The following is a 13556-nucleotide window of genomic DNA, read 5'->3' on the forward strand; positions in this document are numbered from 1 at the left end:
GGACCTGCAGTGGCAGACGGGAAGCACTCCCAAGGTTGTTGACTTCCAAGACACCGCCAAGTCAAGAAGCCAGTGGTGATTGACTTTGTAGAAGAAAAAACATGGTGGTTAGTGTGTTGCCAGGAAAAAATTCTCCCAGAAATTTGGTTTCTCATTTCTCTCTTCCCATGCAGATTCTCACTGTCTGTGCTGGTGAAGGACTATCTGTGGTATCCCTGGAGGTACTTCCCCTGATCACCCCGTGAGAAAGACTCATTAGGGCTCTTTTGGGTCCAAGGAGCCATTCCAGCTGTCTCAGGGGACAGGTTTATAGAGACGGTGCAGAGACCTGTCACAGGATCGAAGGGCTGGAGATGAAGGACAGCCTGACCTCAGGGACCTGGAAAGCTGTCAGGAACCAGGGCTGCTTTCTCTGTCTTTCGACACCCTCCTCAATTCTGTCTCTTTATTACTCACCCAGCATTTATTTATTTATTTATTATAAATTTATTTATTTATTTTTGGCTGCGTTGGGTCTTTTTAAAAATGATTTATTAATTTATTAATTTTTGGCTGCATTGGGTCTTCGTTGCTGCGTGTGGGCTTTCTCTAGTTGTGGCAAGCGGGGGTGGGGCTGCTCTTCGATGGGGTGCGTGGGCTTCTCATTGCGGTGGCTTCTCTTGTTCTGGAGCACAGGCTCTAGGCATGCAGGCTTCAGTAGTTGTGGCTTGTGGGCTCTAGAGTGCAGGCTCAGTAGATGTAACGCATGGGCTTAGTTGCTCCGTGGTATGTGGGATCTTCCCGGACCAGGGCTCGAACCCGTGTCCCCTGTATTTGCAGGCAGATTTTTTTTTTTTTTTTTTTTTTTGGCAGGCAGATTTTTAACCACTGTGCCACCAGGGAAGACCCCAGCATATATTTATTGAAGCCGGATGTGAGGGCTGGCTTCCTTCTCGTTTCTGTGGCCCAGCAGTCACACTCAGGACAAGGTCCTGATGACACCAGAGGCCCCGTGTTCCACACTTGCTGCCCTGCTGGACTCTCAGTCACATGATCGAGTACTCTTCCTCTGAGTTTGAGGAGGTGGAGCCAGGGTTTCCTTCCATGGCCTGAGAGCATCTCCTGCGTTAACTTCGCTTCCTCGGAGAAGTGAAGCTAACACTTCCTCCTCCTTCCCTCCCTCCCTCCTCCCTTCCTTCCTCCTTTGACAGAGAACTGTTTTTCTTTCCCCTTCCCTGCATCCCAAACTCCTCCTACTCTGCCCCACTTGGGACAGGAATACAGCCCAACTGACATGCTTCAAGCCTCAAGTGCAGCAACTCAGGTCTTCTGACTGGAAGGACCTCCTAAGGTGATGATACGGGCATTTCAGGAAAAGAAGACGGGGAGTTGGAGGTGCATTCCTTTGGGCAGGATGTCCCAGCTATGGGAATGATTTCCACGGACTTGGATTCCCAGAGGAGGCAGCTGCTTCCTTCACACGTGGCTTTTGTGTCACCTGCTATCAGTGCTGGGGGAGGATGCTGTCCTTATTGGCGTCACACAGCACATTCTCAGCACAGTCTCCGGCACCATCAGCTGTGGGGTCCTGGTGATTGCACTCATTCAACAAGCAGGTCCCTAATACCTACCATGTGCCAGGTGCCAGCCCTGTGCTGGGAAGGTGCTAGGGGTGAGGAGGGGATTGGGACACGGTCCCTGAACTCTGTGCTCCAGAAAGGATCCACTCTGGTTCTTCTGATGTGAGACGTTTTAACCAATCACTAATAAGCAGCCCAAGTCGCCTTCCAGAGGGGCGGTCACTTAAAGACCCGAGAAACAGTGGGCAGAGGAAAAGTCACTGCCTTTGAGTGAGACTGACCTGGTTTCAGAGAGTTACGTGGGCCTCGGTTTCCCCACTTATAAAATGGGACTGATTGTAGCACTCATCTCCCAGGGTTGTCACGCACAACTGTCGCAGATCTGCAAAGGCCAACTTCCCTTCTCTTTCCTCCCATTTTCCCAAGCACCTCACCGCCCCCCCGCCAACCCCTGAGGGCTTCGTTCTTCGCCCTGCCCAGGAGTGACCCCAGCTCCAAGTTGTCCCCTCCTCTCTAAGCTGCAGTTTGGCCTCACCCATCACCATGGAGCCTCCCTAGGCCGGGGCTTGGAATAGATACCGCTCCCGGCTTCACTGTCCTGGGATTAATCAGTCACCCGGTGCCAGGAGAGGTGGTCTGTTGGGGCCTGTTGGGGACCTGCATGGCGCTGCCCCCTGAGGCAGTCCTTCCCCTGGCAGGCCAGCTGCACCTGGCACTTTTGAGGCCAGAAGCAGAGCCTCAGCCTTACCCACCTGGCCTGAGCAGGGGACCCATAGGTACGGAGGCCCGTGCTCACCCGGGGATCTGCTGACACATTGGAGAGAGTGTGTGCCTGGGAGTTAGAGGCAGCAACTCGTTTAGTTTCTGACTCTCCTAGAGTCAGCACGGTTGAAGACTTTTTGTCAGTTAAGAGGTGCCGTTGGAGGGCTCCTTGGGAACTCAAAGAATGAGACAGGTCTGTCCCAGGATCCCCCAACAGCACACAGCCTGGCTCCGCAGCGGAGCGGCACTGGCTGGGGCTGTGGGCCGTTTGTCCTTCATGGACCAAGGACTCAGAGCAGTGGGCTAAACGTCCCCAGCCACCCCACCCTTTGCCTCTTAGATGAGGCAGCAAGAGACGTGTTAACGTCTGTTTGGGTTTCACAGCTGCAGAGCGTGGCTTCTGTGCAGGGACCCTCATTTCCGGTGCTTGGAGGTTTGGTGGACGCTCTGACCAGGCGAGTCCCAGGAATCAGGTGATGGAAACAGGACCCCTTCCCAAGCCTCCAAGCAGCAGTTTTACGCATTGGCCTCCTCTCAGGTTCCTAGGTGGGAGCTGTATTGACTCCCACTGTACCTGACAGTACCTGTTCCCCATGAGCTGCTGTCCTGCTTTGTTTGGTAATACCATCCCATCCTGGTCACTAGAATGCATGGTGGTAGCAATAAAACAAAGGATGAGAAGGCTTTCAAGAAACTGTGCTTTGAATGGTCCTGCTCTGAAACTATGAATGGTCATTCACTTATTATCATTTAAACACCATAGGAAAAAGCTGACCTTACCCATGGGGAAGTTATGGTCTTACAGGAAAGGCAAGTGTGGAGAAAACAAATCTAAAAGTCAAGTCAAGGGAATTCCCTGGCGGTCCAGTGGTTAGGACTCTGCGCTTTCACTGCCGAGGGCCTGGGTTCAATCCCTGGTTGGGGAATTAAGATCCTACAAGCTGCACAGCACAGCCAAAAAAAAAAAAAAAAAAAAGTCAAGTCAGTCATCACAAGTGTACAACACATTGAGAGGGAGAAGCCTGAGGTGCAATGAGAGTGTAACGGGGGCATCAGGAAGGACCACTGAGCTGAGGTCTGAAGGACAGAGAAGAGTCAGCTTCTGAACTGCATGAGAAAGAGGTTTGGAGATACAGGAAGTACCAAGGTCCTGAGACAGACAAGCACTTGGTGATTTCAGGAATTGAGAGAAGCCCAACAGGGCTGGAGCATGGAGAGCAAGGGGGAAGGTAGAGGTGGTGGGTTGGGGCCAGACTGCTATGCATCAGGAAGAATTCATGTTTGCGTATAACAGAGTGCTGAATCCGAGGACTTAACGAGCATCCCTCCAGGGACCTAGGTTCTGTCTAACTCTCCACTCCACTAGCCTTAGGATGTGGCTCTTGTCCTTATGCTCACAAGATGGCTGTTGAAGCTGCAGTCATCACATCTGCATTCCAGGCAGGAATAAGGAGAAGGGCAAGGGCAAGAGGGACAAGCAGTCAAATTTGCTTGCTACAAAATCAATGTGCTATTAATAAAAAAGAGTAATATTGGGTAAGCAGCATCTAGAGTTGGCCCCACAGAGCCTTGTAGGTCATGGTGAGGAGCGTGGCCTTCAATCTGAGTACAGCTGGGAAGCCACAGAATGTTCTAAACATGGCGGTGACGTGAAAGGGGAAACATTCAGTGTTGCCCTGCTTGAGGCAGAGCAACACACACCTGTGTATTAGCCTCCTAGGGCTGCCATGACAAAATATCACAAACTTTGTGGCTTAAGACAATAGAAATTCATTGTCTCACAGTTTTGGAGGCCAGAAGTCTGAATCGAGGTGTCAGCAAGGCCACGCTCACTCTGAAGGCTAGGGAAGAATCCTTCCTTGACTATTCCTAGTTTCTGGTGGTCCCTGGTCATCCTTGGTGTTTCATGGTTTGTAAACTGCATCACTCCAATTGCTGCCTCTGTTGTCACATGGCCTTCTTCCCTGTGTCCCCTCTGTGTCTCTGTATCTAAATCTCCCTCTCCTTTCTTTTACTAGGACACCTGTAGTCGGGCCCACCCTAATCCAATATGACTTCATCTTAATTACATTTGCAAAGACTCTCTTTCCATATAAGGTCACATTCAAGGTACGGGGGTTAGGACTTGAACAAAGCTTTTTGCAGGACACAGTTAAACCTTCTGTGCGTTCAAAAGGACTAGAGTGCCACCTAGACGCTACTTTGCTCTGTTGGTCACTCACGTCCCCCTCCCCGACAGGTCATAATAAGACAGCCTAGGAATTAGAGAGGCAGGTTTACTTCCAAAATTTTGACTGTGCCAGGCACTGGTCCCTCTTTCTTCTCCTATAAAAGGGCAAAAGGAAGGTTCTGGACTCCCAGAACAGGCCTCGCCTCGCCTTGGCAAACACTCCCCAGGCATTCAGGGACCTTGAGCCGTGGGTGCAGAGGTGATCTTGCCTGTCCCTATGTGTCAGGGGCTCGGAGTTGGGGGTTGGGGGTGGCGGTGGCGGTGGGAGTAGACATTTAAAGGATGCGCTGAATAGCATCTAAACTTGGTTTCCTTTCTTCAGGCAAAAGTTTAGGCTGACGGATGCCCTTTAATAAACCACTCCTTTGTTAGAGCTAGTGGAGAGAAGAGTTGAGCTGTAGCCATGCAGCTGAACCTAAACTGGCTTCGGCGCTGGAGTCCTGCAGACTGTCAGATGCACAGTGTTGGTCAGGGCCCCCTGTTGTTTTTTGCTTTGAGGTGGATTAAAAACTGCTCACCATGTGACTCCCAGGAAGCAGGCTGTGGGCCCTCAGACTCTTCTCTTGGGCACCTTTGTTCACATGTCTTTGCATGAGTTTGTGTGCAAGGGGCTTTGTTTCTTGGCCGGTGATTTTTTTTTTTTTTAATTGAAGTAAAGTTGATTTACAATGTTGTGTTAATTTCTGCTGTGCAGCAAAGTGATTCAGTTATACATACATGTACATTCTTTTTAATATTCTTTTCCATTACGGTTTATCTCAGGATATTGAATAGAGTTTCCTGTGCTATACAGTAGGACCTTGTTGTGTATCCATTCTATATATAATAGTTTGTATCTGCTAATCACAAACTCCCACATCCCTCCCACACCTCCCCTCACCCTTGGCAACCACAAGTCTGTTCTCTATGTCTGTGAGTCTGTTTCTGTTTTGTAGACAGGTTCATTTGTGTCATATTTTAGATTCCATATATTAGTGATATCATGTGGTATTTGTCTTTCTCTTTTTTAAAAATATATTTACTTATTTTTGGCTGTGTTGGGTCTTCACTGCTGTGCACTGGCTTTCTCTAGTTGTGACGAGCGGGGGCTACTCTTCGTCGCGGTGCGCGGGCTTCTCACTGCGGTGGCTTCCCTTGTTGCAGAGCACGGACTCTAGGCGTGCAGGCTTCAGTAGTTGTGGCTCGCGGGCTTTGTTGCTCCGCGTCATGTGGGATCTTCCCGGACCAGGGCTCGAACCCGTGTCCCCTGCATTGGCAGGCAGATTTTTAACCACTGCGCCACCCGGGAAGCCCTGTCTTTCTCTTTCTGACTTACTTCACTTGGCATGATAATCTCTAGTTGCATCCATGTTGCTACAAATGGCATTATTTCATGATTTTTAAGGCTGAGTAGTATTCCATTGTATATATGTACCACATCTTTATCCATTCATTGGTAGATGGACATTTAGGTTGTTTCCATGTCTTGGCTGTTGTAAATAGTGCTGCTATGAACATAGGGGTGCGTGTATCTTTTTGAAGTATAGTTTCATCTGGATATATGCCCAGGAATGGGATTGCTGGATCATATGGTAATTCTGTTTTTAGTTTTCTGAGGGACCTCCATACTGTTTTCAATAGTGGTGGCAGGTAATTTTTTTGGTTGTTTTTTTTTTTTGGTCAAGGTGGGGACCCCAGCAGAGATGGATGGAGATAGGAGAGATGGAGACCCAGGGAGAAAAGACGTGGCATCTGGTCTCTTGTGGGGCAGGGGAGAAGCAGAAGGTGAAGGGGCCGCTTTCCTGAGGGAAGCTGTGAGCTCAGGGCATAAGCACAGTTGCCCCGGTGCCCACGGGCAAACTGGGGGGCAGCGGTTCCTCCTCTGGGCATCTTCTGGGACCCCAGGGTAAGTGACTGTGACAGCAATGGGAGGCAGCATCCTTGGCATGGGCACCCCAGAGGTGGTGGCATCAGGGTGACCCCCTCAGGTGACTTCATGAGTAAAATCAGAAAGCCAGCAAGCATGGGCCCATGTGACTCTCACAAACTGTACCCATGAGTCAGCCCTGGAGGACTCCTGTGGACGGTGGAGGTCCTCACTGGGCAAGTTGGGGGAGGAGATCAATAAGAAGGTGATGTTTAAGCTGTGCATTGAAGAAGTAGGAATCTGCCACGGGGAGAAAGCAAGGTCATTCTAGGCAGGAGGACCAGCGTGTGCAAAGGCATGAGTGACCACTGGTGGCGTCAGACTGTCGGGGGTGCAGTCTGGTGCGCGGGTGCACAAGGAGGCACAGGCGAGGGACAGGGAGAGAGAAGTGAAGCTAGAGAGGAGGTGGGGCTGGCTCACGGTGAGACCTCGTATGTGAGGCTGGCTCGTGAGCAGAGGGCTGTGGGCTCGTATGTGTTTTAGGTTTGTTTAGATTTGTTTGATGTCCGTGCTAAGGATGGGTGGAGGGGCCGGCAGTCTAGAGGCTGGAGGGGAGGCACCAGGCAGTGGCAGTGGGAAATCTACCCCCAGCCCCATGTTTCTCCTGCTCGTCTTCCCCCAGCCCTGCCCCGACCCCAGGTCCCCAGAGTGTGTCACTCGTCTGAAGAGCAGAGTCTGTCTCCGGGCGGGTGGAGAGAGCAGGCATCCCTCGGCCCTGCTCGTGCTGGGCCCAGGGCAAGGGCTGGCTGGGCAGCTGGCAGCTTGGCAGGGAGAACATGGTCGGCTCTGCTGTGTCTGCGGCCACTGCAGCCTGACAGCCTGATTAATGACCCGCCAGGGCTCCGCACGAGTCAGCAGCTCCACTTCTGTGGCAGCGGCCGAGTGGACCTGCCCACTCTGCCTCTTCTCCTCCTACGGCTGGTGGCTGGTACTCCCGGATGGGCTGAAATGCTCTGACATTGCCTCCTCCCTGGGCTCTTCCATACCTTCTGCTGACCATGTCCAGCCTCCTTTAAATCCTGCCCCTAAATGCTCCTGTACAGGAGAGGCTTTACAGAGTTAACCCCCAGCCCTCTGGGTTCTGGCTTGTTCTTTAATTTTGTCCCCATCAGGCACATAGTAAAGCTTAAAAATACGTCTTGAAGGCATCATTGCCGCTTCTCTCCCGTCTCTCAAGCCTTTAGTGACTGACGTGGGCCCTCTCTTATCTCTCTGCTGGAGGGTCTGTGTCTGTGTATTCTGTTTGTATCGGTCCCACCTGCTCCATCAGACTAGCAATGCCCCAAGCAACGCCCCAAGGTCAACATCTTTAGACTGGTGGCTTCTGAATCCAGTTTTTTCTTCTCCCCTAAACTGGGTGCTCCCCTAAACTATGCCTCGCCCTCAGTCTGGGAGCTCCCTGAAGACAAGGGCTCTGTTTGGGGCTGCCTTGCCTGTTGTTCCCTCACCTCCCAAGTTGAGCTGTGCCTTGGGTGTGTTCTGCGGGGGACTCAGGGGCTGTAGGAAAAGCCTCCTGGCCTGTCTTGGGGATGGCAGGGTGGAGCATGGCTACAGCAGGTATGGATTTAGCTGGGGCCAGAGCTGTTGGGGGCATGGCTAGGGAGCAGGTACTGAGCTCTCCGGGGCCAAAGGGCTCCCAGGCCTAAACCAGCTCTGGGCCACGGTCTGCCCCCCTGGGAGGGCCATGAATTCTTGTATCCAGACTCTGTGGTTCTTGGCATCCTGATTCCTCATGCCTCCTGTGGGCTCTGTCTTGGATAACGACAGGAGGACAACCACAGCTACTATGTGTCCCGTCTCTATGGTCCCAGCGAGCCCCGCAGCCGGGAGTTGTGGGTGGACGTGGCCAAGGCCAACCAGAGCCAAGTGAAAGTTCACCGAATCCTCTCCAACACCCACCGGCAGGCTTCGGTGAGTGCCCCAGTCCCTGGCAATGCTGCCCTGGGCTGGGAGGCTGGGGGCCAGCCTGCCACACCTGGTCAGTGGGCATGGCTTGTGGCCTGAGGTCTGTGGTCTGGGAAGTGCTTTCCAGGGGACCCTGGGGGGCTTTGCCAGAGTTGGAGCGCCCTCCTGTGGTACTGCCCTGGACATGCCTGTGCCCACCCCCCCACCAGTCCCATTCAGATAAGCATGGGGCAGTGTGGATGCCCAGCCCTCTGGCCTGCAGGTTGGCCCATGCTGATTCTCTCCCATCCCCTGCAGAGAGTGGTCTTGTCCTTTGATTTCCCTTTCTACGGGCATCCTCTGCGGCAGATCACCATAGCAACCGGAGGTAAGGCCTTGTCTGTGGGACTGGGAGAGGGTGTGGAGATTTCAGCCAGAACTTGGGACCTATCTGGGAAGGTTCCCTGGAGACAGGGTTTTACAGATGGACTGGGGAGGGTCCCACATGTGGCTCTCTTGGGACCCCACTCAGGAGAGAGGTCATCAGTGTTTCAGCCCAGCTTCCTCACATCAACTGACTTGCTTGTGTGTGTGTGTATGTCTGTGTGTGTGTGTTTTTCTCTCCCTCTGGGTCTGTGCAGGCCACTGTGGGCAGTCCCTTGGCCCCTGTGCTTCTGAGTCTGTAAATGAGAGAGAGGAGACTGCACTGAGAGCCTGCTTCCTGGGACCAGGCTTCCAGTTGATATGAGGAGCCTGTCTTTGATTCCTGTGCACTTTCCAAGGGACAGAGAGAGGTGGGAGGGGCAGAGAGAACCTTCTGGTCTGGGGCCCTTTAGCTCCATACATGCTAGACCCATGCCCACTATGTGAGGCTGGTGGACAGAGGTCCAAGATGCACTTCCAGCCCCGTCTACACTGCTCTTTCCGGCACGAGGAAGCAACCCCTCTGGGCCATCTCTGATGATTTGTCTACACTTCTTCCCACCCCAGGCTTCATCTTCATGGGTGATGTGGTCCATCGGATGCTCACGGCTACTCAGTACGTGGCTCCTCTGATGGCCAACTTCAACCCTGGCCGCTCCGACAACTCCACAGTTGCTTACTTTGACAATGGTGAGATCAGAGCTCAGAGTTTAAGTCACCCAGCTCCAGGGCTCCCTTGGTCCAGCCCGTTTAGAGGAGCCCAAGTCCCAGAGAGGGCAAGGGACTTGCCCACAGTCACACAGCAAGACAGCCACCCTAACTTTCTGTGTTCATTTTCCTCACCTGTAAGATGGGGACAAAAATGCCTGCTACCTGATGAGATAATGAAATGAAAGCGCTTGGCTCTTAGTAGCGGTGAAATAAATATCAGAGACCCTTACTGTTTCTTATTCTCACCAGGTTGTCCCTTGAACACCTACCTTCCACCCTGGGAGAACAGTTGTTTCTCCTATTTCTCCTCCTTTTCATCTCAAGGGGTCAGGATAGGCAAGAAGGAAAGGGCGTGCTTGGGGTTGGAGATGGTCAATCACAGTAGCTGGTTGGGGGTGGGGAAGCTGAAGAAGGGTTTTCTGGTTCCTCTTCAGCTTGGAAGTCAGGCTGTCTGTGGGCTGCCCAGCTCCTGCCTCCTGCCCCATCATCCCTAAGGAAGCCAAGCTGTGGCCCATCCACTTTGGCCACCGTTTCCGCAGGGCCCTGCTCCCCTCACTGTCTCCCTGTCCAGCCAGGTCTCTGCTCTCCTCACCAGGGACAGTCTTTGTTGTTCAGTGGGACCACGTCTACCTCCAGGACCGGGAGGACAGGGGCAGCTTCACCTTCCAGGCAGCTCTGCACCAAGATGGCCGCATTGTATTCGGCTACAAAGAGGTGAGTGGACCCAGCTGCAGAGACGGCCTTTCTTTCATTCAGCAGTTATCTGTCGAGATCCTCCAATGTGCCAGACATAGGGCGTGGTGCCGGGGATACGGCAGTTAATAAGATGGCTGACGGCCCTACCTTTGTGGAGCTGAGAGTCTGGCTGGAGGGATAGATGTTAATTGTGGGGACAAGCATAGAATTGCCACTGTGACAAGTGCTCCTAAATGGAGATGCCAGGAAAGCCTTTCACGGGGCTCTTTACCTGAACAGGGGTCAGGGAAGGTTCTCCCGAGGAAAAGAATTGAAATCTGCAGAACGTGTAGGAGCTAAGGAAGCAAAGAAATGAAGTGTGCTCCAGGAGCGAGAAAACACATGCTCTGTGGCAGGACAGAGCATGGCCGGTAGAAACCTCTGCAAGAAGGCAGCCTGGCCGGAGGGGAGAGAGTGAGGGCAAGAAGGGGGGCGCAGGGGGACAACCGGATTTGCCTTTGAAAAGGATGCTCTGGTTTCAGAGTGGAGAGCAGAGGGCTGGGGCTCAGAGGGGTTGCTGGGAGATGATGTGGGAGACAGGTGATGCCAGCCTGGGGTAGGGAGGGGGCGATGGAGAGAACTGGATAGATTTGAGAGCCAGTTAGCAAGCTAATGTATTAGAGATGTATTAGACGGAGGAGGAGGGAAATGAAGGGGGGTGTGAACTGAGGGTGACTCCCAGGTCTCTGGCCTGCATGGAGGTACCATTCACAAAGAGGGAGAAAAGAAAAAGGAAATGTGTTTGGAGATAGTGTGGGGAAGACTTGGAATTTGGATGGGGCCCCATTGGGTTTGAGATGTCTGAGTCCTCCAAGAGGCAAGGCCCAGCAGGCAGATGGGTCTGGAGCTCGGAGGGGAAGTCTAGGCTGGCCCAAGAGTGTTTGGGGGGTAGACAGAGCCTCTTCTTCCCACTGCAGATCCCTATGCCCGTCCTGGAAATCAGCTCGTCCCAGCACCCCGTCAAAGCAGGCCTTTCAGATGCCTTCATGATTCTCAATCCATCCCCGGACGTACCAGGTGAGTCCCCAGGGATCCACAGAGATCCCTGGATGGGGCTGGACTCAGCTCAGACTGAACCAGGTTGGCAGGGGCAATGGCAGTGACAGGGAGTGGAGGGGTGTTGGAGAGTTGAGTGGGAACTGAGGGAAGAAAAGGGGCAGAATGAGTTCCAACTTTTCTTCGTTCAAGCAGAGGAACCGGTTTTTCCAATAAAATCTCCAGGGGGAGGGACTGCTCTGGTGGCGGAGGGGGAGGAGAGCCAGGGCCCTTCCACTCAGCACACCCTCTATTTAGAAAATCTCCAAAGACACCAAATTAGGGTTTATGAGTCCTCCCAGAACATAACCATAATTGCTTCCCCACCCCCAGTTGATAGAAGGGGCATCCCAGGGGGTTTCAGGAGACAGGAAAATTAGGTTTCTCTCCTGTCCCTGATCCCATCTTCCAATTCCCCTTCCTGGAGGCAACCAGGGCTCCCAGGGTATTTCTAGGGCTACAAGCCTTCAGGTAAGTATACGTACGTATATTTAACACCAAAGATGTCATATGATGTCCTCTGTTCTGCTCCTGAACAAAATATATCTTGCCCATCATTCTGCATCACCACATGTCTCATTCTTCCTAATGGCTGTGTGATAGCCCATTGTGTGGATGTACCTTAATTGAACCAGTCCCCTGTGCATAGACTTCAGTTGTTTCAATCTTTCACTACAACAACTGCAGTGAATATTCTTGCAAATAGCTACTTTTATGCCCTTGTGTATTTCCATAAGATTAATTCCCACCACTTCACTTGCCCCTCCACTGTCCCCACCCTGAACTCCCAGTGCTCTAGCGAGTGGCTCAGACCCTGCTCCGTTGCTGCAGTCAGCATCTGCTCTGATTGGTTAACGCCTGTACTGAGCTGGTTACTAAACAGTTTCAGTATCACCCTGATTGTATTAGTTAGCTACTGCTGCATAACAAATTATGCCAAAACTTAGAGGCTTAAAACAGCAAACACATTATCTCAGGGTTTCTGTGGATCAGGAAGCAAAGCATGACTTAACTGGGTCCTCTGGTTCAGAGTCTTTCACAGGCTGTTCTCAAGGTGTTTCCCAGGGTTACCTCAGCCACTGCTGGGGGGAGATCCATTTTTAAGAGCTTTCATGTGGTTGTGGCAAGATTCAGTGTCCCCCTTCAGTTCCTGCCACGCGGACCTCTGCATAGGACGGCTCACAACGTGGCAGCTGGCTTCCATCAGAGCAGGCAAGGAAGACAGCGGTAGAGTGTGAGCAAGATGGAAGCCAGAGTCTTTTTGTAACCTCATCTTAGAAGTGCGGTCCTATCGCTTTTGCCATATTCTGCTGGTTGGAAGCAAGTCACTAGGTCCAACCCACACCCAGGATAGGATTACACAGGGTGTGAACACCAGGAGGCAGGGATCATTGGGGGCCATTTTTTTTTAAATTATTTATTTATTTATTTTTGGCTGTGTTGGGTCTTTGTTGCTGCACACGGGCTTTCTCTAGTTGCGGCGAGCGGGGGCTACTCTTCGTTGCGGTGCGTGGGCTTCTCATTGCGGTGGCTTCTCTTCTTGTGGAGCACGGGCTCTAGGTGTCTGGGCTTCAGTAGTTGTGGCTCACGGGCTCTAGAGCGCAGGCTCAGTGGTTGTGGCGCATGGGCTTAGTTGCTCTGCGGCATGTGGGATCTTCCCGGACCGGGGCTCGAACCTGTGTCTCCTGCATTGGCAGGCGGTTTCTTAACCACTGCGCCACCAGGGAAGCCCTGGGGGCCATTTTAGAGGCTGCTTACGACGATTACAATCCCATCCCCAGACACTGAGCTTTACAGTATCTTATTGGATCATCCTCGCAGCATTGTAAATGAAGTCTGTACGTTTGTTTCTTTCTAAATGAGGACACGGAGGCTAAGAGAGGTGGCATGACTTGCTTTCACACAGCTATGAAAGGTAGAACTGAAACCCAAATCTTCTGTTTTTTAAACCCTGGGGTCCACTATTGAAACTTTGTAAATCTGACCCACTCCCATTCCACCCAGAGGGGTGACTCCTTTCCTCCTCAGTTCCCCAAACACCCACACACACCCAGGCTGTGCACACACAGGCTGCTTTGCAGGAAGGACCATTCTTGGTGTCCATGCCACCGTCCTCCCCATGCATTAATGCATCATCGGGGCGGGGTCTGTGCCTCCCTCACAGCTCACAGGGCTCTCTCTGTGCCCAGCGGGAGAGTCTCAGGAAATCTGTGTTGGATCCAGCTGTTAAATGAGGGTGGATTAGAGGAAGTCAGATCCCCCAGGAGTGTGTGCATCTGAGGCTCCTCTGTGATTCTGGAATGAAAGGCTG

The 13556-nt window shown here is 52.3% G+C and overlaps 1 protein-coding gene across 1 annotated transcript in view; it reads left to right on the plus strand.

Annotated features, from left to right (window-relative positions):
• Positions 1-13556, plus strand: part of PLXDC1 (plexin domain containing 1) — a gene marked incomplete at both ends in the record, with an annotated part of 60830 nt that overhangs the window by 21390 nt on the left and 25884 nt on the right. The window contains 5 exons of the mRNA XM_082860986.1: positions 8225-8368; positions 8660-8729; positions 9332-9454; positions 10071-10189; positions 11128-11227. Of these exons, the coding sequence (XP_082717112.1) occupies positions 8225-8368; positions 8660-8729; positions 9332-9454; positions 10071-10189; positions 11128-11227 (556 nt within the window). The remainder of the gene's footprint in view (positions 1-8224; positions 8369-8659; positions 8730-9331; positions 9455-10070; positions 10190-11127; positions 11228-13556) is intronic.

This window comes from Leucopleurus acutus (genome assembly GCF_964270905.1).
Source record: "Leucopleurus acutus genome assembly, chromosome: 19".
NCBI classification, from domain to species: domain Eukaryota; kingdom Metazoa; phylum Chordata; class Mammalia; order Artiodactyla; family Delphinidae; genus Leucopleurus; species Leucopleurus acutus.